This window comes from Macaca nemestrina, chromosome 8, assembly GCF_043159975.1.
Source record: "Macaca nemestrina isolate mMacNem1 chromosome 8, mMacNem.hap1, whole genome shotgun sequence".
Classification (NCBI taxonomy): domain Eukaryota; kingdom Metazoa; phylum Chordata; class Mammalia; order Primates; family Cercopithecidae; genus Macaca; species Macaca nemestrina.
The window spans coordinates 22,161,102-22,185,664 of record NC_092132.1 but is presented as its reverse complement, the minus strand read 5'-3'; the positions used below and the strand labels follow the sequence as shown (position 1 = coordinate 22,185,664).

Genomic DNA, 24,563 nt, shown 5'->3' with positions numbered 1-24,563 from the left:
AGCACCACGCCCAGCTAATTTTTGTATTTTTAGTAGAGATGGGGTTTCACCATGTTGGTCAGGCTGGTCTCAAACTCCTGACCTTGTGATCCACCCACCTCTGCCTCCCAAAGTGCTGGGATTACAGGCGTGAGCAACTGTGCCAGGCCATATCAGTTATTTCACTTGAAAGATCCTTTTATTTGTTGAGTCCCTGTTATGTGTCAGACACTGGTGCTAGGTGGTAGGAATATAAAGGATAACAAGTTAGACCACATCCCTACCCGTGTACAGTTTATAGACAATAAAACAGGCAATTATAGTAGGCTAGTAGTCTTATAATCATAGCTTAAGAAAAGAATCATGGTAATATTGGGGTTTTTGCTTTTTGCTTTTTTTTTTTTTTTTTTTTTTTGAGACAGAGTCTCCCTCTGTCTACCAGGTCGACCAGGCTGGAATGCAATGGCGCAATCCCGGCTCACTGCAACCTCCGCCTCCCAGGTTCAAGTGATTCTCCTGCCTCAACCTCCCGAGTAGCTGGGATTACAGGCGCCTGCCACCACACCCAGCTAAGTTTTTTGTATTTTTGATAGAGACGGGGTTTCACCAGGTTACCCAGGCTGGTCTCGAACTCCTGACCTCAGGTGATCCACCCGCCTCGGCCTCCCAAAGTTCTGGGATTAGAGGCGTGAGCCACCACACCCGGCTGCTTTTTGCTTTTATAAAGGATGTTTAACAGTTAGAGTGTTGTTATTCTGTGCATAATCTTATCATGACCTATCTGGTCTTAGTCTGAATGCTTATTACACATGCAAAAGGTTAACTATGAGAATTTTGAGAATTGGCAGGAAAGTGTCTGAAAGAAAGCATTAAGATCATTATAAAAAGTAGATGCTCTTTTGGTAGACAAGATGAATTAGTTGGGTTCTTGTGTGTGTGTGTGTTACTTATTTAGTGGTTACTGTCCAATTAAACTTTATTTTTACTTCATGATCCCATGATACGTTAATTTGGATCTTCCAGCAAAATAAGATAATGTGGAAACATTTCAGATATTTTTAAAGAATCAAGCTAATTTATTTTCAAAGGCTAATTTATAATTTATTTTGGATTTTGAAGAAAAAAAAATCCAAGCAGAATTTGTTCCATAGTTGAAGCATTCTTTTTCTACTGTATTAAAAGCCTTCATTTTTTAATTTTATGTCAGAATTTCTTATGATTGTGAAACTCTGTTACATTTTTTAAATAAATTGTCTTCATTGTAAAACTTGAGTAAAGAAAAGCTTTAATGAATTTACAAAAAAATGTATATTCTTAAATATAGATTCACTTTTTAAAAAAATTCTTGCTTTAATTCTACCTACCTCATAATTGATTTGTCTGGTAAATCTCGATTTAAACACCAAGTTTTCTTACAGTTTTTTTTTCACCATCGAAATAACCTGGATATAAATGTTGTGATTAGACAAGTTTATCATCTCATGGAGACCACGCCTACTGACATTCATCCAGACAGCATGCTTAATGTTTTTGTTGCACTGACAAAAGGGCAGTATCCAGTATTTAATCAATATCCAAAGTTTATTGTGGACTATCAGACACAAGAACGAGAAAGAATAAGGAATGATGAATTGGATTACTTAAGAGAGAGGTAATTATGGAATAGTTTTTCTTTTTCTGATACCACAAAATGTGTTTTAAACATAGTAAGAAAGTTTTAATGAAAAAATACATTTGGCCGGGCGTGGTGGCTCACACCTATAGTCCCAGCACTTTGGGAGGCCAAGGCAGGCGGATCACAAGGTCAGGAGTTCGAGACCAGCCTGGCCAACATAGTGAAACCCCGTCTCTACTAAAAATACAAAATATTGCTGGGTGTAGTGGCGCACACCTGAAGTCCCAGCTACTCAGGAGGCTGAGGCAGGAGAATCGCTTGAAGCCAGGAGGAAGAGGTTGCAGTGAGCGGAGATCACGCCATTGCACTCCAGCCTGGGCAACAGAGTGAGACTTCATCTCAATAAAAAAAAGAAAAATACATTCACATTATGAGTATTTGTGTAAAATCAGGGTTTGAAGGCTAGAAATATTAAAGATAGTTAATTCTTACATATGGAAATAAAATGGATTATACATTAATCGGTATACATTTTGTGTTTTGATGATTCTTGGATTTAAATTACTTAACTTTCTTCTTTGTGTTTTCATAATAATATTACCTACTTAAGGCAGACAGTTGAAGATATGCAAGCTGAAGTTGACCAGCAAAGAGTTGAAGATGAAGCTTGGTACCAGAAACAGGAGCTGCTTCGTAAAGCTGAAGAAACAAGAAGAGAAATGCTCTTACAAGAGGAGGAGAAAATCATACAACAAAGACAGAGGTATGTGTTATCCCTTTAAAAAAAAAATCTGGACATAAAAATTGGTTGAATAATTTTTATGCTCTTTCATTTTTTCATTTTAGGAACAACATTATATATAGGATTACCCAGCTGTGGCATTTCTATTAAGCAACTATTAAGTTAATAAAAAGAATCTTTATATACCACTTTTCAAAAAATTGCTATGTAGTAAAATATAATTCTAAAGCTATACTGAATATAATCTAGATTTGCACGGATTAATGTTCCTGGAAGGACATTATTTAGAAACATTATTCTATAGTGGGCAGAAATGCTTTGTCATAGAGTGCTGGGTACATCACCTGTAGTGGAGTATAATTTTTTTAATTGTGTTTTAAGCATACCTGTGTGACCTGACAATGGTAACATAAAATGATTATGTCATTACTCATTTAACACTTTGGAGGACAGGGGAATGAGTATTAAATGCATATTCAAAAGTGTGTTAGCTGGGTGTGGTGCCACATACCTATAGTCCCAGCTACTAGGTAGGACCGCTTGAGCCCAGGAGGTCAAGGCCAGCCTGGGCAACGTAGTGAGACCCTGTCTCTTAAAAAAGAAAAAGAAAAAACTTAAAAATAAATACGTAAAAGTATGTTAATAAGGTAAAATGTGTAAATTAAGTAAAGTTATGGGATAAACATTGAGACTAAGCCCAATTGTTGGGAAACTCACTTCTGTGTTTATTGATTCATATTCTTAGACGGAACTTTATGTAACAGATTTAGAGTACGGGTTAAGAGGAATTACTGAACTGAGCCGGTGAGCTTTCTGCTAAAATTCTCAAAGCATAAGTATACATCATCTTTGGTAACGGTAGAGCAGTTCTGGCATTCTTTCAGATAAAGGATAGCAATTGTATTGAAATGATGGGCATGGTAGACCTGTTATGAAAAAACTAAGTCATATTAGGAATTGCTTTATTTGTTCCACTTGATGTATTTTGTATTTAAGGCTAGCTGCTGTGAAAAGAGAGCTGCAAGTAAAGGAAATGCACTTACAAGATGCTGCAAGAAGGCGTTTTCTGAAGCTTCAGCAAGATCAACAGGAAATGGAGCTAAGAAGACTGGATGATGAAATTGGGAGAAAGGTTTATTATTCTTACCTTAGTTCTCATACGTCATCTCCATTTACTCTCACTTAAATGTAATGAACGCCTTCAAATTAAATAATATTCTAAAAAAAAGAGTCCACCATGAATACTAAATAGCCCCTTTAATTTTATTTTCCCCTCGGCTTTTCTCATTCTCTTTTGTATTTCATGAATGGCTAAATATTTAAGAAATGCCAGGAAAATTAGTCAAGTGTCCTTAGTGACTGTTTCTCTAAAAATAGAAATATCAGTATCAGTTAGCCATTAAGTTAATTTTTTGTTTTTTTTGAGATGGAGTCTCACTCTGTTGCTCAGGCTGTAGTGTAGTGGTGTGATCTCAGCTCAGTGCAACCTCCACCTCCCGGGTTCAAGCGATTCTCCTGCCTCAGCCTCCCAAGTAGCTGGGATTACAGGTGCACACCACCACACCCAGCTGATTTTTGTATTTTTCATGAGATGGGATTTCACCATTTTGGCTAGGCTGATCTCGAACTCATGACCTCAGGTGATCTGCCCACGTCGGCCTCCCAAAGTGCTGGGGTTACAGGCGTGAGCCACCACGCCTGGCAGTTAATTTTTAATTAGGGGACATATTCTTTTTTCATGTAAAAATTATCTGTGGCCAGTATAAAAATAATTTCCAGTACAAAATATATAGAATTAAAAATGGACTTTCTCCATCAGTCCTCATATCATCCCCAGAGAAACACTTTTAAAAAATGGTTAATTGGCCGGGTACGGTGGCTCATGCCCGTAATCGTAGCACTTTGGGAGGCCGAGGCGGGCAGTTCACCTGAGGTCAGGAGTCCGGGACCAGCCTGGCCAACATGGTAAAATCCCATCTCTACTAAAAATACAAAAATTAGCTGGGCTTGGTGGCAGATGCTTGTAATCCCAGCTACTCAAGAGGTTGAGAACAGAGAATTGCTTGCCCCCGGAGGCACATGCTGCAGTGAGCCGAGATCCGAGATCACGCCACTGCACTCCAGCCTGAGTGACAGAGCGAGACTCAGTCTCAGAAAAAAAAAAAAGGTTAATTATATAGCCTTTCAGGTATGTTCTATAGATAGAGGAGTAATTGTAGTCATGCTTTCCTATATTTATACAAAAATGGGATTATTCTCATTATACATTGTTTTTGTGACCTGCTTTTTAAAATTACATATGTTGAATATCTTTTTGTATGTTATGTGTATCTATTTCTTTTTTGTGGTTGTATAATATTCCATTGAATGAATAGTTTATTTAATGCTTTGTTGTTGGACATTTAGGTTATTTGCAGTGTTTTGCAAATAACCATGCTACATCATAAAAGTCTTTTTACTTGCACACATACTTTTGTTGAGTAACTTCTAAATTATGCCAAATTGTTCTCTAAAAATGAAATGGCTTAAGCTATTTTAAGACCGTAAGAGTACCCATCCCCTAGTATAGTCAATTGTACTGCATCAGTCTTAATATTTGCCAAGCAGATAGATGACAAATAGTCTATTTTAATTTGCCTTTTTTTATTGTTAGTGAGGTTAAGTATCTTTTCTGTTACTTATCTTCCATTTGTAGAATTACACATTACATATTTGTATCATTTGTCCATCTTTCTGTGAAGTTAGACTTAACTTTCTGTCAGGTTAGCTTACTTATTTCTAAAAGGCAAGTCAATTGTCCCAACACCGTTTGCTGACTATTAGCCAAGTCATTTGCCAACTGATAGTTTTTACATATTAAATTCTGTTACATACTTGATCTCCTTCCTTGCTTTTTCTATTCCTAAGCCAGTACCACACTGTTTGAATGACAGTAGCTTTGAAGTGTTTTACTAACTAGTCCTAATTCTCACTCATTAGTCTTCCTTTTCAGGGTTTTTGTCAGTGTTCTCCAATGTTTATCATTCCAAATAGACTTTAAGAATTGTTTCACTTTTGGAATTCTCACCTCTCCCAATCCCATTGGAATTTTTATTAGGATTGCACTGAATTTATGCACTAATTTAGAGTTTCAAGCCTAGTTTTGATAAAATACGAAGTATTTTTTAAGTCTTTTTTTTTTTTTTTTTTTTTTTTTGAGACAGGGTCTCATTCTGTCACCTGGGCTGGTGTACAGTGGTGCAATCCCAGCTCACTGCAACCTCCACCTCCCGGGTTCAAGCAATTCTCGTGCCTCAGCCTCCTGAGAAGATGGGATTACAGGTGCCTGCCACAACACCCAGCTAATTTTTGTATTTTTAGTAGATACGGGGTTTCACCATATTGGTCAGGCTGATCTTGAACTCCAGACTTCAAGTGATCTGCCCACCTTAGCCTCCCAAAGTGCTAGGATTACAGGCGCCTGGCCTAAGTCTTTCAAAGTATTTTTAATTCATAGGTATTAGAAATCTATTATCTCTTTATAGCATCATACTTATTGTTTTGTTTAAGCCTTGTTAATTTTAAATTGGTTTTCAAAATCCAAGATTTCTTTTAATTTTCTCGTCTAGTGAATGAGATTGATATTTCATTACTATAGAAAAGTGTATGTTCTTCCCACAAAGTAAGCTCAGAACTCTGATGTCTTTATTCCAAACCCCTTTGAAACAGGAGGCGGCACTTTTTGGTCCAAGAATTCTATAAACTCCTTTCAGCAACATGATCTGGCCTCTGCCTACCCTTCCAGCCTCCTGTCCTCCCAGCTGCCTGTTCTGATGTTGTGCTCTGACCCTGCCAAACCGCAAAAGTTCGTCTCGTGGTTCAGGCTCTAGCAGGAAAGGCTGCTTGAATCTGAAATGACAAGTACATGTGACTGTGAACATCTGTTAGCAGCAAGCAAAGCCGATCGGTTTTTGCTGTGGTACATAGCTGTTTGTATCTCTGAAAATTCATAAGCAAAAGAGCTCAGTAATTGAAATTCCTAAAAAGCGTGATTTGCTATGCCACACCTCTCCTCCACTTCCTGTCACTATTGCTGTTCTTACTTCATACAATCAAGCTTCCCCCCACCTTTGAGCTAGCTCCTTTCCTAATAACCTCTTTAAATTGAGCTGGTCCTGGTCCATGTTTCTCTTTTAGCCTTTGGATATATACGTTTGCACATCCAACTATGTTCTCATTTACTGTTTCTCCTATTTGAAGTATTTGATAGCATGTCTTTTACCATAATGACAATATCTAACATTTCACCTTATATCTAAGATCATTTCTAAGAGTCTCTAGAGAGTGCCATATCCCATATGCAAACCCTCTAGTATATAGGAATAAAAAACTTCCAACTAATCAAATTTTGGAAATAGGCGAACTCTAAATTAATTCACTTGGAGCAGAATACACACAGGTCGAACCATCTGCAAGAAATTTAAACCTAGAATTGGTAATTGTCAAGCCGAACTTATAAAAGTAGAGAAGTTTAGTCAAAAAGAACATTAAATAAACGTTATATTTTTATCTACCCCAGATTTAAATTGCTCAAGTTTTTCTAACTCATGATATTGGTTACTGTAATACTGTAAGAACTGCTATCTGTTCTTCCAGTCTGAGTAGATGGGCATATGGTATTGTGCTTTTTATTCTTAAATTAAACTTCACTTTAACTGAGAGATTATTCCTAGATTCTGCAGTGAGTATTAATCTTTGTCAGTTACTCTGGTTTCAAAAACCCGATTGCTGTTATCTTAAATACTGTTAGTAGGTCATTCAGATTACAGGATTACTAAATCTATTAAAAATTATTTTGTAAATTCTTTTTGGTATTCACAGTTTGTTGTTTGGCCATAGGTATATATGAGAGATCGAGAAATTGCTGCCACAGCCAGAGACCTAGAAATGAGACAGCTGGAACTCGAATCGCAAAAGAGACTTTATGAGAAGGTATAATTCAGTTATTTCCAACATAAGAAAAGCAGGTTTTGGCCAAGCTCAGTGGCTCAAACCTGTAATACCAGCATTTTGGGAGGCTGAGGTGGGAGAAGGATCACTTGAGCTAAGGAATTCCAGACCAGACATGGGCAATATAGTGAGACCCCATCTCTACCAAAAATTAAAAAATTTAGCTGGGTATGCTTACCTGTAGTCCCAACTACTCAGGAGGCAAAGGCAGGAAGATCACTTGAGCCCTGGAGTTCGAGGCTGCAGTGAACCATAATCACACCACTGTACTCCAGCCTGGGCAAACAGAGCGATACCCTATCTCAAAAAAAAAAAAAAGAAAGAAAGAAAAAGAAAAGCAGGGTTTGCATAAACCCATTTTAGACTGTATTTATTCATGGTTTTCTAGCGTTCGTTTTATTCACTTTTTAAGCAGAATATAGTGCCATGCAGGATTGTAAGGTAGCCAAAATGTCTGAATGTACAGTTTGTTGTAATTATTTAATTCATGTTTCTGTTAGCAGCTTAGTCTAGTGTCTGAAGCACCAGATGTAGGCCCCAGATTTTGCCTCAGGATTTTTTACCAACTTACTAAATTTTCCTGTAATTATGTAATAGTGACTACAAAATTATCTCAATACCTCACAAGGATCCTGAAAGGTAAATCAGTCAGGAGCTGTAAAATACTTTCTTTCTTTATTTGTATTTTTATTTATTTATTTTTGAGACAGTCTTACTCAGTCGCCTAGGCTACAGTACAGTGGCATCATCTCAGCTCACTACAACCTTCACTTCCCCTGCTCCAGTGATTCTCCCACGTCAGCCTCCCCAGTAGCTGGGACTACAGACATGCGCCACCATGCCTATCTAATTTTTGTGTTTTTTGTAGAAATAGGGTTTCGCCTTGTTGCCCAGGCTGGTCCCAAACTCCTGGGCTCAAGCAATCTGCACACCTCGGCCTCCCGAAGTGCTAGGATTACAGGCATGAGCCACCACGCCTGGCCTGTAAATTACTTTACATTGGAATCTTCTGGAGTTAAATCAGCAAATATCTGCTTAGTACTTACTGTTCAGTTTTCAAGACACTGGAAAAAAAAGGAGCTTTGTTAATATAAATTTTTATTATTTAGGAAAAATGTTTTGTTACTCATTTAGTGTTGAAACTGTACGTTTTCACTTCTTTCAGCCCACGTAAAAAGTCAGACTTTTTAGCCTGGGCAACACAGCAACACCCCATCTCTACTAGAAATACAAAGAAATAGCCAAATGTGGTGGTGTGCACCTGTGGTGCCAGCTATTCAGGAGGCCAAGGTGGGAAGATCACTTGAGCCTGGGGGACGGAGGCTGCAGTGAGCCAAGATTGTGCACTCCAACCTGGGTGACAGAGTGAGACCCTGTCTCAAAAAAAAAGTCATACTTTTAGTTTGAAATTAGCGATAACTGTGAATTCATAATACATAACATATATGTTTGATAGCCATATTAGGTGAGATTTAAACCATATAGCATCCATTTACACCTATAACACTTTTAAAGTCTCCACACTGAATTTCTTCTAGAACTGAGCAAGGGATTTATAGTTTGGCTGAGTCTCCCATGATTTGGAATTAGATGTAATTCATGTGGACTAAGCTAAACTTTACTTTTTACTATCTTTTCTTTAGGGGTGGAGGATAGTGGCAATTGAAGGGTATAATTTTAGAACTAACAGAGAATTTGCAAGGAAAGTACTAAGAATTTCCAGATATTTGTCTCTCAGATTTTTAAACACTAACATTCTACTAAATTTGCTTTCTCTTCCTCTTTTTCTCTACCTATACACATATGTACACACAAATATATACTTGTTTTTCTGAACTGTTACAGTCCCGATGCTCCTTTACCCCTAAATACTTCAGTGTATATTTCCTAAGACCAAGGAGTCCTCTTATATAACCACAGTACGGTTCTCAAAATCAGAAATTAACATAAGATGATCTGATATATAAACCTTATTCAGATTTGATCCATTGTATCCAAAATGTCCTTTAGAGCAAAAGAAAATCTGAGAGCTCATCCATTGTTTTGTTGTCATCATTTTAGTCTCCTTTAAAATGAGATAAGTTCCTGACTCTTTGTATTTTATGACATTGATATTTTTTGAAACATGTAAGCCAGATAATTTGTAGAATGTCCCTTAATTAGCGTTTGGCTGTTGTTTCTTCATGAGAAGATTTAAGTTATCCATAGGAGTGCATAACTTTAATCTGTGGCAGTCTTACAACAGAAGTTATGTTTTCAGATGGAGTCTTGCTCTGTTGCCCAGGCTGGAGTGCAGTGGCATGATCTCAACTCACTGCAACTTCTGCCTTCCAGGCTCCAGCAATCCTCCTGCCTCAGCCTCCCAAGTAGCTGGGACTACAGGTGCGTACCATCACGCCCTGCTAATTTTTGTAGTTTTTATAGAGACAGGGTTTTGCTATGTTGCCCATGCTGGTTTCAAACTGCTGGGCTCAAGCAGTCCTCCCACCTTGGCCTCCCAAAGTGTTGGGATTAGATGCATAAGCCACTATGCCTGTCCCATATTTCTTGTTTTTTTTCAAACAATCATGTGATTGTTTGTTGAAAACTAGACATTTTGAATACAGTGCTCCCCAACTTATGATGGGGTTATGTCCTAATAAGCTCATCATAAGTTAGAAATATTGTAAGTTGAAAATTCATGTAACACCCTGATAGACCCATCATAAAATAAGAAAATTATTACATCAACTATAGGACCGTCTGGCATATAATGTGGCAATTTTGGAAATAAAATTGTCTCCCCTCCCCAGGGTTTCTTCTTGTTTCTTTGCTTAGTGACTTTTCTGAACTAATTTTGAAAGTCCGTATCTTTTGTCGTATATAGCCACTGATGTCTCTATTCAGGTAGTTTGGGGGTCAGCAAATGATTGGACAGAGATTTTAATAGATTCTTTGAACCAGTAAGCTTCTAGTAGTTGTTGAGGAGCTCTGTGTGCATGTTAGGGCACGCCTTTATCACTCAGCTAGGCAGTTGCTACTTCTTAGATTCCACTTCCTGGTTATGCAAAACCTCAGAGTTAACCAGAAGTGTGAGATCTTAGGTCTTTCTCAGGTCTGAGAACACAGCCCTTAGCATATGCACAGCCTTACACATGCACATGACCTTCCAGGAATCTATCTGAGATTTTTTAAGCCTCCTGTGGACATCTGATTCTCCAGTTTTTCCTGTTAAGCTTTTTGCTTAGCCTATTGGTTGCTCTCCCAAGATCCACTGCCCCAAGCAGCCAAGATATTCAACAGTTTGCTCTAATTGTTTTCAACAACTTCTCCAGGGATAAGACTATTCTGCACTAGGCAAGCTCTGAGTGAGATTTTAAAAACACAGCCTTAGGAGTGGTCTTTCAGGGAACCACCAGAAAACTCAAACAATGACAGTTCTCCAGCAATGGTGGTTTGAAGGAGCTCTGTCCAACCCCATTTTGCTTGGCTTCCAGGCTGCTGGTTGTCAAGACTAATGCATAGGCCGGACACCATGGCTTACACCTGTAATCCCAGCATTTTGGGAGGCCAAGGCAGGCTGATCACTTGAGGTCAGGAGTTCGAGACCAGCCTGGCCAACATGGTAAAACCCCATCTCTACTAAAAATATTTAAAAAGTTAACCAGGCCTGGTGGTGGGCACCTGTAATCCCAGCTACTCAGGAGGCTGAGGCAGGAGAATCACTTGAAAACCCGGGAGGGGGAGGTTGCAGTGAACTGAGATCGTGCCACTACACTCCAGCCTGGGCAACAGAGTGAGACTCTGTCTCAAAACAAAACAAAAAAAAAGACTAATGCATAGCTTGGGAGTGGGGTGGGAACAGGAAAAATGCAAGATGAAATGTCAGAGAGCTAGCTGTTTTTACTGAGATTCAGCCATTTTTATAAGTAAATGCTCCCCAGATAGCTCCAAGCCTTTGGTTAATTTCCAGAATGCTGAAAAAGTTCATTTTGACTTGTTTTTTAATCCATGTTCTCAATGCTTTTATGGTTGAGAGGATTTCCAGGGGTCCTTACTCTGCCATTTTTGCTGATATCTCCAGTCTTCGCATTTTACTTTGAAAATTAGATGATTGCAGCTTTTATTTGTGTGCATATTACTATTCTGAAAAAAGTTGTTTTTGTATTCTAGCATTATATAAATCAGTGGTTTTTTTTGTTTTTTTTTTTTTTTTTACAAATGATTTTAACAGAATCTTACTGAAAATCAAGCAGCTGTTGCAAAAGAAATGCGAGCAGATGCAGATGCCTATAGACGAAAAGTGGATCTTGAAGAACACATGTTTCATAAGCTGATAGAAGTAGGTGAAACACAGAGTCAGAAAACTCAGAAGGTAAAAATACGATCCATTTAGTGTATATGCAGAAGAGAAATTTTCATCTGTCACCCTCTTAAGAGAACAAAATCGAAATTAAACTCTGTAAAGTTGAATTAGTTTGTTTCTTTGCTTCAGTTGTCACAGTTCCTAGAATCTCACATTGTTTCCTTTTATATATAGGATGTTTACTTCACTGACAATCATATGCATGTCTTTTTCCTACAGTTTGAGGAAATACAAAGGAATTTCCTCAAAGAAAATACAAAGGAATAGTGACTTACAAGAAAATACGAAGGAGTAGTGACTTAGAAGAAAATACAAAGGAATAGTGACTTTACAAATTATACTGTCCTGGCCAGGCGCGGTGGCTCAAGCCTGTAATCCCAGCACTTTGGGAGGCCGAGACGGGCGGATCACGAGGTCAGAAGATTGAGACCATCCTGGCTAATACAGTGAAACCCCGTCTCTACTAAAAAATACAAAAAAATAGCCGGGCAAGGTGGCGGGCGCCTGTAGTCCCAGCTACTTGGGAGGCTGAGGCAGGAGAAAGGCGTGAACCCAGGAGGCGGAGCTTGCAGTGAGCTGAGATCTGGCCACTGCACTCCAGCCTGGGCGACAGAGGGAGACTCCGTCTCAAAAAACAAAACAAAACAAAACAAAACAAAACAAATTATACTGTCCTTCTATGTTCTGCCTCTGAAAACTGTCCCTGAGTTGATTAGGTTCAAAGCATCAGGTCCCTGCCTGGTATGTAAGCCAGCACTTCCAAGTGTATTGTGTGGACTATTAACTATTATTCAATAAGATGGGAGATGGTCAAGTAAGTATTGGAAATGCTGTCTTAAAGTGAGGTATTTTTCATGCCAAATTTGAGGATACTGTACATTTGTGAATATTTAAGAAAATTTCCCAGATGTATTTCAGAGAATTTCTTATGGAGTACGCTTTCAGAAATGCTGACTTAAGTGAATTGAAATAGAACTTGAGACTTTCAAAGAAGAGCTTTCTCTATCACGTCTTTAACACAATGTTAAATGGGTATGTGTACCGGTCTGCTCCTGTTCCGAAAACCAGGAATAGTGTACAGTAGATACCTTCTGTTCTACAACAGTCTCTTAGGTGATGTCCTCAAGATATTCCTTTTTTTTTTAATAGGCTTTCGTCCAGTCTGTTAAAATGGGCTCTTCTTCAGAGTGCTGAAAACATGGAAATTGTTGAATCCCACCCATCCCCTAGCTGATAAGTTCTTAACCTTGGCTGTAAATTAGAATCACTTGAAGAGCTTTTTTTTTTTTTTTTTTTAATGTAGAGACTGAGTCCTATTCTGTCACCCAGGCTGGAGTGCAGTGGCATGATCTCAGCTCACTGCAACCTCTGCCTCCTGGGTTCAAGCAGTTCTCCTGCCTCAGCCTCCCTAGTAGCTGTGACTACAGGCACCCGTCACCACACCCAGCTAATTTCTACTTGAAGAGTTTTTTAAAGGTGCCAGTACCCAGCTGTCCAGTGATTGGTTTAATTGGCTTGTGGTGAGGCCCAGACATTAGCTTATTTTAAACACTCCCAGGTGATGCTAATATGCAGCCAGAGTTGTGAACAACCGCCCTAGACATGTGGATACATTGAATGGTTATACCTTCATTTTATATGTTAGCAGTCTGACCTTGTTTCTGAAATATATAACTTTTTCCTAGGTGATTAAAGAAAATTTGGCAAAGGCTGAACAAGCATGCCTAAATACTGACTGGCAGATTCAGTCTTTACATAAACAAAAATGTGATGATCTACAACGAAACAAATGTTACCAGGAAGTAGCCAAACTCCTTAGGGAAAACAGAAGGAAAGAAATAGAGATATTAAATGCAATGGTGGAGCAGGAAGCCAAGAAGGTAAAACTAGTGTTATCAGCTTTTTGTTATATCAAGCATTGGGTTTTTTTGTTTTTTCTTTTTTTTAAAGAGACAGAGTCTCACTTGGTTGAACAGCCTCAAAATTCGAACTCCGGGCCTTAAGCGATCCCCCTGCATCAGCCTCCCAAAGTGCTGGGATTACAGACGTCAGCCCCTTTACCCAGCCTAAGCACTGAAATTTTGAAGTAGCACAGAGTCAAATGACAAAAGCATCAAACCAAGTCATTCTTGCTGGAAGAGATAATCTGATTTTAATAGGTGTTTGTCAGAGAAGTCATCTAATATTGATTCTACAAAAAAATGATTAAGCGTCTTTCTCATTTACATTAGTGTGCTTCAATTTCTCAACTTCCTGGATTTTTGTTCTGGCTGCTTGAATAATATTAGTGCTTTAATTTAGCTCATTCTTTATACTTACAATGTAAAAGATGCTGAATAGGTAGAAATGGTCTGTAGCTGCTAGTAACAAAACCCCACACTACAGTGACTAGGAACAGGATAGATATATAGTCTGGAGGTAGGGAGTCCAGGGTTAGTACTGGGGCTCCACCGTTATCAGGGAAATGTCCTCTTTCAGCCTTTCTGCACTTCTTCTTAGTGTATGGCTTTCATTTTCAAGGTTACCTGACCATCCAACATGACTCCTGGAGTTCCAGCCATCACATACCCACTGCAGACAGCAGGGAGAAGGGAGAGCACAAGTGCGAATGTTCTGCCTCCCACCTGAGTCACACTCCCTTCTAACTTCTTTCCAGGAGTCCCACATCATATTTCGAGCCACATTTGTCAGCAAAGGATGCTGAGAAAAATAATATTCTTCACAGGGAGCATTATCATCCCAAATAAAATTAAGATTCTTTTCCTATCAGTTAATAGGATAGCTAAAAATAAAAACAAAAGATTCTATTCCTAAAGAAGAATCAAAGAATGGAGTCCGAGGAGGTAATTAATAGTATATGTCACACGTGTCTATCTTTTGGTTGCTCCTTCCAAAGACTCTGGGATCTGTGCTCTGGAGATATTTTTGCAGGTACCATAGACTTTTGTAAGGACACTGAGGAGCTGGGGAAAGATCAAGATCTAGATACCTGGCTTAATTGCTTCTCTCTGTTGCTGTATCACAGTGTCTATTCTGAAAGCTGGCTTCTTACAGTGTATTTCCTTCAAGTCACTATTCCAGATTCGTTTTCCTCCTACCCCATCCCAGTGGCATGGAGCCTTATCTTACAACCCTTTCATTCTAGGACAGGAAGAAGGGCTTGGAGAGGGTGGGAGTAATACCCAGAACCCTGAGGCTGTTCTCAGGAAAACTGGGGTGGAAACTCACATTCTCAACATAAACATTGCTGACACTAGGGCTAGACTGTGTGAAATTCACTGCTGCTGGACTTTGGGTAAAATGGTATTTTTGAGAGTTGACTGAGAATCATTGTAAGGGCCTTTCACGTTCTGCAGAAATCCTTCCTTCTGTCTATCTAGTGTCCTGTGTTATAAAGCTGATTTGACCACTGCGTGGCCTTGGGAAGCTGCTCAGAATCAGCCCCCTCATCAGTAACATGAAAGGGATGGATATCTGTGATCCTTCCTTGCCCTCCTATTTTGTGATTTTTTTTAAAGTTTTTGTTATTTAATGCATTATTTCTATAACATAAAAATAATGTGTTTCCATGTAAAAGCTGTAGCTTTTCCAGAATTTTGGCAAACTTTAGGAGTTGGATTTTAAATATATTTTAGTTACCTTCTGAGCTAATTTTAAGATTATTATTTTCCCATTTTATGGAGAAGAAAATAGGGGTGAATAGAGATCACTTGACTTCCCTGTGGTCATCATGTGGATGAGAGCTGGGCAAAGAGTTCATTCTCTGAATTTTGTAGATTTTATTATTAAGATGTAGCATTCAAATTAAATAAAATGCAATTGCCACGAATACAAACCTAGCTTAGTCTTGTAAGATTTGAGATTTGAAACTTACTGAAATGCATTATTATTTCAGCAACTATTGGGATATAGTTGTGTGCTTTGTGGCACTCTGTAGTACTGTGGGTTGTATAAAACCTGCCTCTGCTTTCAAGGCTCCTAATAGCCTTGGGCCAACACAGGCACCCCAATTACCATAACACCAAACGGATCCTACTTGCCATGGGAATATAAAGGAAAGTGGATAGAGAAGACAGAAGGGGCTCATTCTACTGTGAGATGTGTATTACTATACTTTTTATGTAATTTTTTTTCCATTTATTTGGATTTAGTGGAAGGAAGCTGAAGGAAAAGAGTTCTGTTTGAGATCAGCAAAGAAAGCGTCTGCTCTTTCAGATGCATCTAGAAAGTGGTTTTTAAAGCAAGAGATAAATGCAGCTGTAGAACATGCTGAAAATCCATGTCATAAAGGTGAGTGTCTGAGAGGCCTTTCTCTCCATGATGTTACAGATTTATTCTTTTAGTAGGATCTATTATTATGATTTTTTTTTTTTTTTTTTTTTTTTTTTTGAGACAGGGTCTTGTTCTGTCACCCAGGCTGGAGTGTAGTGATGCAATCATGGCTCAGTGCAGCCTCAACCTCCTGAGCTCAAGCAGTTCTCCCATCTCAGCCTCCCAAGTAGCTGGGACCACAGGCGTGCATCCCCACACCCAGCTAATCTGTTAAATTATTTGTAGAGATGAGATCTCACTATGTTGCCCAAGTTGGTCTCAACCTGCTGGGTTTAAACCATCCTCCCGCCTTGGCCTCCCAAAGTGCTGGGATTATAGGCGTGAGCCACTGTGCCTGGCCAATGAATAAATTATTGGGATGTATTTTGGCACTTCTATTCAATCTACTGCTCAAGTAAAAGGTGATCACCGGTTACTATATTTTGGGTTGGAAAGGGTGGGCTGAGGAGGGACTATTACAAAAACAGAGTCCCAATGGAGGAAAAAGTTTGTGCAGACTGTCCTATGGAGTTCTGTTTGATTCTGTTGTTCCAAGGTGAAATATGTGCTTTGCCAAAAGCTGGTCCTCAGAACAACAGTATATTCAAGTACCACAGGGCAACTTCTCATAGGATCTGATCCAACACTAGGTTTCAGTACAAGGCTTATAGTGGCATCAACTGAAAAATCAAAATTATAATTTAAAACTCTAAAATACTCTGGAGGCTGAGGCAGGAGGATCTCTTTGAGACCAGGAGTTTGAGGCTGCAGTGAGCTATTATCATGCCACTGAACTCTAGCCTAGGCAACAGACAAGACCCTGTCTCTTTAAAAAAAAAAAAAAAAAAGTTTTCCATAAAATTCTAGAGTACAGTTAACAAGGCACTTTTATTTTACTATGTTGCCTTTTATAATGTGAATAGGTTGCTTTTTAAAATAATAGCTTTGTTGATACATAATTCACATGCCCTATAATTCACCTTTTTATTTATTTATTTATTTATTTATTTTGAGACAGAGTTTCGCTCTTGTGTCCCAGGCTGGAGTGAGTGCAGTGGCATGATCTCGGCTCACTGCAACCTCCACCTCCCGGATTCAAGTGATTCTCATGCCTCGGCCTCCAGAGTAACTGGGATTACAGTCCCAAGCCACCATGCCTGGCTAATTTTTGTATTTTTAGTAGAGATGGGGTTTTGCCATGTTGGCCATGCTGGTCTCAAACTCTTGACCTCAGGGATCCACCTGCCTCAGCCTCCCAAAGTGCTGGGATTACAGGAGTGCCCAGCACCGCACACAGCCTAATTCACCTACTTAAAGTGTATTATTCAATGGCATTATATTATCATGTACTAAAAAATACACTTACAGAGTTGTGCAGCCATCACCACAAGAAAATTTAGAGGATTTTTCAGCACTCCAAAATAAACCCAGTACCTGTTAGCAGTCACTCCCCATTTCCACTCACTCCCCCAAGCCCTTGGCAACCACTCACTACCTTGTGTCCATTCACCTATTCAGGAAATTTCATGCAAATGCATGTAATATATGGTCTTCTGTGTCTGGTTTCTTGTACTTGGCATAATGTCTTGAGATTCAACCATGTTGTAGCATATATCAGCACTTCATTCCTTTTTATTGCTGAATAATATTCCATTGTGTGGATATTACATGTTTTTTCAATCTATTCATCAGTTGATGGGACATTTGGATTCTTTCCAGTTTTTGGCTTCATGAATATGCTGTGTGCATTACTTTTCCATTTCACAAATTTGAAGAGTGAAAATATAGTTTAGGTCATTTAATTATGCCTACTTTTTTTTTTTTTTTTTAAAGACAGAACTTAACTCCATTGCCCAGGTTGGTGTGCAGTGGCACAATCTTGGCTTACTGCAACCTCTGCCTCCTGCATTCAAGCGATTCTCCTGCCTCAGCCTCCTGAGTAGCTGGGACTACAGGCGCATGCTACCATGCCCAGCTAATCTTTAGTAGAAATGGGGTTTTGTCACGTTGCCCAGGCTTGTCTCGAACTCCTGGCTTCAAGTGATCTGGCTGCTTTGGTCTCCCAAAGTGCTGGGATTATACCTCACCCGGCCAAATCATGCCTGCTTTTAAAACCCCTCATTACCGCTCATATTTGAGATTTAGTGGTCCCAGATAGCACCAAGGGTACTTCGGGGAAGTGGAGAAGAGTAGAATGTGACCCTGCACAAATTAAATATTTAAAACTGGCTTACAAAAGATAACAACCATGGGAGCTGTCACTTCTCCCTCACCCTCTCACACCTACCCTTGATTTTGTGTGTGTGTGTTTGTCTGTTTTTGTGAGACGGAGTCTCACTCTGTCGCCAGGCTGGAGTCCAGTGGCGCGATCTCAGCTCACTGCAACCTCCGCCTCCCAGGTTCAAGCAATTCCCCTGCCTCAGCCTCCCAAGTAGCTGGGATAACAGGCGCCCACCACCACACCCGGCTAATTTTTGTGTTCTTGGTAGAGACAGAGTTTCACCATGTTGGCCAGGATGGTCTCGATCTCTTGACCTCGTGATCCTCCTGCCTGGCTCTCCCAAAGTGCTGGGATTACAGGCATGAGCCCCCATGCCCAGCCTTACCCTTGTTTTAGAAATAAAAATAGAAAATATTTAGAGCGCTATCTATGTAGAAATAGAGAAAGGTAAGAAACTGTAAAAAAAAAAAAAAAAAAAAAAAAAAAGCTTTCCTTTCCTCATCAGTGGTTTTCCTACACGTTTGCCCCTCTGCCTCCATGATGTCTTCCTTCCATGCTAGCTAAATTTTTTTGTCAGACCAGTCAACCGTGTATATTTTTGAACGTTGCTAAATTTCACCACTGGAGAGAATTTGATTAATAAACATCCAGTTTTCAAAAGTCTTAAGTTTATGACTGAATGATCTGTCAGTCATTTTCTTAATCAGGGTATATAGATTTAATCAGATTCATTTAATCCTAAAACCAGGAGGCAATCACCTACCATTAAGAAAATGACATTTTTGGGCCAGGCGGCTCACTCCTGTAATCCCAGTACTTTGGGAGGCCAAGATGGGCGGATCACAAGGTTGGGAGTTTGAGACCAGCCTGGCCAATATGGTGAAAACCTGTTTCTACTAAAAATACAAAAATTAGTCAGGAGTAGTGGTACACACCTGTAATACCAGCTACTCAGGAGGCTGAGGCAGGAGAATTGCTTGAACCCAGGAGGCGGAGGTTGCAGTGAGCCAAGATCTCGCCACTGCACTATAGCCTGGGCTACAGAGTGAGACTCTGTCTCAAAAAAAAAAAAAAAAAAAAAAAACCCATACATGTTCAAAAAATACATATGTTCAAGACCTCACCAATAGTGATTTCATTCAGTAGGTCTAATAATAGTAATAATTCCATCGGTAGCTCTAGGGTAGAAACTAGGGAGCTAGATTTTTGTTTTAAAGTTTCACGGGTGAATCTCCCCAGCCAGTGTTTGAAACATTGCTGGAGACAAAAGGAAATCATTAGTTGTTTGAACAGAGATAATATTTACAACATAGCCCTTTGGGAAGATGAACTGAACAGGAGTGGGCAGGTTGAATTTTGGAGGACAGATGAGAGGGAGCTGTGAGATCTCAGCTCTGGCTGGGCACAGTGGCACCTGTAATCCTAGCAATTTGGGAGGCTGAGGCGGAAGGATGGCTTGAACCCAGGAGTTCAAGACCAGCCTGGGCAACATAGTGAGACTCTGTCTCTGAAAAATAAAGAAACTTTAAAAAGATCTGAGGAACCACACCTGATTCCCATCTTATCTGTGCAGCAGGTATAGCAGTGGCCAGGCTGCTTGGGCCAAAATGCTGGTAGACTGGGAAGTTTATGACCTTAGTCCATTTGCTACAAGTATTTTATTTCAAAGTTATTTCTGGCCAGGCGCAGTGGCTCACACCTGTAATCCCAGCACTTTGGGAGGCAGGCGGGTGGATTGCCTGAGGTCAGTAGTTCAACCTGGCTGACATGGCCAACATGACCAACCTGGCCAACATGGTGAAACCTCGTCTCTACTAAAAATAGCCGGGCATGGTGGCGCGCACCTGTAATCCCAGCTACTCTGGAGACTGAGGCAGGAGAATCGCTTGAACCCAGCAGGTGGAGGTTGCAGTGAGCTGAGATCACGCCACTGCACTCCAGCCTGGGGTGACAGCGAGATTCCATCTAAAAAAAAAAGAAGTGTTATTTTTTCGTAAAATAGTTCAATCTGCTTTCTCTTTTCTCTGTTCTCTGAACAGTGCAGATTGCAGGCTATGTTTACTACCTCCACCATGTCCAGCCCTTCAGAGGTTTGAAGATGACTCCTAGATTCCAGTCCCCCACCAGTTCAAATTAGTCATTTGGTGATTAGTCACATTACCTTAATGACTCATTGAGCTAAAACTGTGAGTTAAAACCATTATCTAAAGCTTTTTAGAGAGGTAAAAGGCAGACATCTTACCGGTTCAATGAGACTCCCAGCATTCTGGGCTCGACACATGGAGGCTTAGACGCTAGTGGTGGGAGTAGAAGGAAGGGACCATTACAAGCAATGTCAGGATGCAAATGTTTTTAAAATCACCTTGGTGTCATACTGGATGTGCTGCTGTAGGAGTTAGGAAACAGTAAAACCACGGCTGAGGGTGAGTGTAAGTTTTTAGATGAGGAGAGTAGTTGATAAAAGTACCGGGAGGCACCACCGGTTGCTAGGGCACTGCTCTGCCTGCTACTCTAAGAAGGTTTCAGGTCAAACTTGCCTGTGGCTGGCTCTGATTGGCTGAATGTTTTGATGAGGCCCTGCCTGGCTAAAACCAGTAGTGATCAGCTCACAATCATTTCCAGGGAAGCTTTGCTAATCACATTTCATAATCTCTATCTTAATATCCATATGTTTGAGTTTGTTGGCTTTGTGTTTTAGCTGAAACTGTTTTTGAAGTATGTTTTACAGAAATCAGCTCAGCTCTTAATTCTCACTAATGACACTTCCTTGCCTTTTGAATGTTGACAGCATTCTTCTTAAAATAGAAAAGAAAGGAGTTTTTAGCCGTCCTTGGTGATTTTAACTTACTAGGGACCATTTGGAATTAGTAAGCCTTTCTACTCACTCCCAAACATCATCTTGATCTCCTCACTTTTATAACAGAAGAACCCAGGTTCCAAAACGAACAGGAGGACGCAAGCTGTTTGCCTAGAACCTCACATTTAAATGACTCTTCTGAAATGCATCCCTCAACGCAGAGTAAGTTGATAAGAAAATTATTCTGCCATTTTAAATGTAACGATATTTAAGCAAAATTGTGGTGTAAATTATGTTTATAGCATGTGGATGCCATTTTCCCAGGGCACTGATAATGAAAATCCTAAAAGGGAGGCAGCAAGATTCTCTCATATTTCCCAGTGGGAAAACTGGGTGCAGACCAAATTCCAAGTAAAGAAAATGTGAATGCACTAAAGCCACTCCATTTCTTGAGCACCAGCACTGCTGCCCAAAAACGTAGGTGGAGGTTCTAACAGAAGTCTCTAACTAGATTGATAATATGAAATTAATAACTAATTTGACATCCTTATGAAAAAAATCTCAGCGTTGTTTTTCAAAGCTATTGCATAGTTGAATTTTCTTAACTCTGTTCATCTGGGCTGGGTGCCCTCCAGCAACCATTGAAAACATGCTGGGCACTCCAGTGGAATTCTGGGCCCTACCAGCAGTAGAACTGCCAAAGGCAAATGGCTTCATGCTGAGTTTTGATCCCTGGACGTGGTTCATTGGAAGGTTTTGGGTTTTTTAGAAGGGACAGAGTAGAAACATCTTACAGAAATGTAGTCACAGCATTAGGCCATCCATAAAGAAGCTAACAGTCTTCCCAGTAAAGTGTATTATTTATTCTTAAAAGGGAGGAGGAGACAAGACACTCTGTTCAACTTTCTTTCAACTAATTGTTTTCAATAAAACTGCCATATAGGTGAAGCAGAATTTAACAAGATCTTCTGAGTTCTTTTATACAATGTCCCAAAAAGAAGAGCTTTATAAGAAATATACCTCATACCAAGTCAGGAGATTCCAGTATTGTGTAAAATATTTTTGCTAACTCATATTTTTACATGCATCTATAAATTCTGTGCCAGAATATGAATTAAACCAAAAATCATTCAAGAGTCAGATGAAGTATGAGAGATTCTCAGCTATTCTCTATTCTGACATATCAAAACTTAAAGTTTTAACTAGATAATTCTAAATTTTAAAATGGTTATTTGGTAACCTTAGGTCATTTGGCAGCAAAATACAAAAGCATAAAAGCTGGATTTCTTTGGGAGGAAAAACAGTTTTTCAGAAAGATTGTTTATATCCCAAGTATTTCAAAGCAGAGAAGTTCTCCGTTAGCATTCATTCGGTCCAACAAATAATTATTTGGCTTGTAAATGGAACCACCTAGGGCCAGGTAATATGTAAAATTTGGGTTTTAGAATTGCATTTCATTATTTATTTTTACAGCACATTTATCTTTAAAATAAATGCTGTATCATTGCTAACATCAGAAAACTCAGCTTTTCTAAATTTTAAATTTCATTTTCAAGTTTCTTTAAATAGAAGAGCAGTAGAATGGGACACCACGGAACAGAATCTTATCCAGAAAGTGAGGAATCTTCGTCAGAGACTCACTGCCCAGGCTCGTCACAGATGTCAAACCCCTCATCTTCTGGCTGCGTAGAAGGCACCTCAGCTTGAGACAGTCGAGAGAGAGACCTATTTTGCAATCAGTGACACTGATTTTTAGATTATTTATTTAAAATTCCTATAAAGATCAGCCCTTTGTACAGAAAAATGTGTCTATAAAAATTATGTGTTATTTAATTCTGATACTTTTCGGCTTGTAAATGGCTTATTGTACTTTTTACAATAAAAATGTTTTAGAAACGGTTAAAGCTGTGTTAAGCTTTCAGGTTGCAGGGACCGGCGTAAACATCAGTAACTTTAGTTGATAAAGGTTTATCTTAAGGATGAATGGAGAAATAAAGAACAGGAAATGATCTCAACAGCTCTATAGCCTGGACTGAGAGAGAACTCAGCAGCAGGTGGAGAGCACCAGCAGCCTGGAGTGGTCTCCATCACCACCTTCCTGCCCACCCCTGCGTCTGCCAGCGGGACCTCATCTTTGTCAGGGACCCCACCAGACTCGCAACATCTCATCTCTGGCCCAGCTCCTTCTGCCCTCTGCCTACTTCTGGCAGCACCGACTGCTCTTCCTCCGTCCCTCCGCTTCCTGGCTCCACAGTGGGGCTGCTTGTGACCTCCCGAACCTTACTCGCTGAAAGAAGGGTAGAAATACTTGATATGAGGATTAAGTAAGGTCAGCCAGGCCGGACATGGTGGCTCACAACTGTAATACCAGTGCTTTGGGAGGCTGAGGCAGGTGGATCACTTGAGGTCAGGAGTCCGAGACCAGCCTGGCCAACATGGCGAAACTCTTTCTCTACTAAAATTACAAAAATTAGCCGGGCGTGGTGGCACACACCTGTAATCCCAGCTACTCGGAAGGCTGAGGCAGGAGAATCGCTTGAACCCAGGAGGCAGAGGTTGCAGTGAGCCAAGATCACGCCACCGCACTCCAGTCTGGGCGACAGAGTGAGACTCCATCTGAAAAAAAAAAAAAAAAGAGATCAGGCCTAAAAAGTTCCTGGCCCAGTGCTTGACACATAGTAAGTGTACAATATGTAGTAGTAATTATTTTCTCTGGTGCCACAAAGCATAATCTTATGGTTAATCAAATATTTTCAGCAAAGTGCTCTCTTTTGCCCAATAAGCAAAGTTCTAAAATGATATCCTGGCATTACATACAGCATTGGTTTCCCAAGAGTATCTTCCTCAGCCTAGTTTTCTGTACATTTTTAGGTGGCTGCAAACATATGCCTGCGTGGACCAAGCTGGTGTGACAACAGGAATCCCAGGATATAGAATACGTAGAGTGTGATGGAAACTTTGGTAGACTAGAATTGCTTGCTCACCGGAAAGCATCGAAATTCTGAAATTCTGTGATTCTGCCACCCAGAAACAGCTGTCTATTGCAGTTTTTTACCTCTATTTCAGGTCCTCTTTTACTAGGATTTATACCCAGTCAGGTCTGTTTTGCAGCTACACATACCACATACACATACAAAACCCTCTTTTTTATATCTAGAACTGCAGTAGTTAATTTTTGAAAAGAGTTCCTGTTCATCCAGTGAAAGTACACTATGAATGCTCTCACCCAAATGAAGTTTTTATCACATGCTTCCAGTTTTCTCTGAGCCTACATTTCTCCGATAATCTTGATAAAATCACTGCCTTAGCAGATTTCAGATACTTGGTTGAAGCGCCTCAGTCATATGTGCTTGGTTGGTATTGCAAAGGTTATCACATTTAATGAAATATATAAAATACATTTCTGATTATCTCTTCCTGCTTCTTGACATTATATCTTCAATCTTCAATTTCTTTATAATGTGAATTCTCTGGAATTGAATAAGGACTGAACTTGGCTAAAATTCTTGGCTACATTTAAAAAGTTTCTCTCCATTACTCCGTTGAGTTTGTTAAAGAAGAGCG

At 39.7% G+C, this 24,563-nt stretch overlaps 1 protein-coding gene across 17 annotated transcripts in view; it reads left to right on the top strand.

Annotated features, from left to right (window-relative positions):
• LOC105468499 (TBC1 domain family member 31) overlaps window positions 1–24,320 on the top strand; it is a 73,011-nt gene extending 48,691 nt beyond the window's left edge. For 5 of the 17 annotated variants that reach the window (XM_011718703.3, XM_011718718.3, XM_011718712.3 and 2 more), the window contains 9 exons: window positions 1,398–1,630; window positions 2,205–2,357; window positions 3,333–3,468; window positions 7,215–7,307; window positions 11,539–11,679; window positions 13,356–13,550; window positions 15,822–15,960; window positions 21,126–21,221; window positions 22,556–22,903. In XM_011718703.3, coding sequence (XP_011717005.2) covers window positions 1,398–1,630; window positions 2,205–2,357; window positions 3,333–3,468; window positions 7,215–7,307; window positions 11,539–11,679; window positions 13,356–13,550; window positions 15,822–15,960; window positions 21,126–21,221; window positions 22,556–22,689 — 1,320 coding nt within the window. In that variant the 3' untranslated portion in view covers window positions 22,690–22,903. Of the gene's footprint in view, window positions 1–1,397; window positions 1,631–2,204; window positions 2,358–3,332; window positions 3,469–7,214; window positions 7,308–10,801; window positions 10,958–11,538; window positions 11,680–13,355; window positions 13,551–15,821; window positions 15,961–21,125; window positions 21,222–22,555; window positions 22,904–23,870 lie in introns of those variants that run through there. The other 12 variants (XM_011718706.3, XM_071067866.1, XM_011718714.3 and 9 more) reach the window with 9 other exon arrangements.
• The last annotated feature ends 243 nt before the right edge of the window (window positions 24,321–24,563 follow it).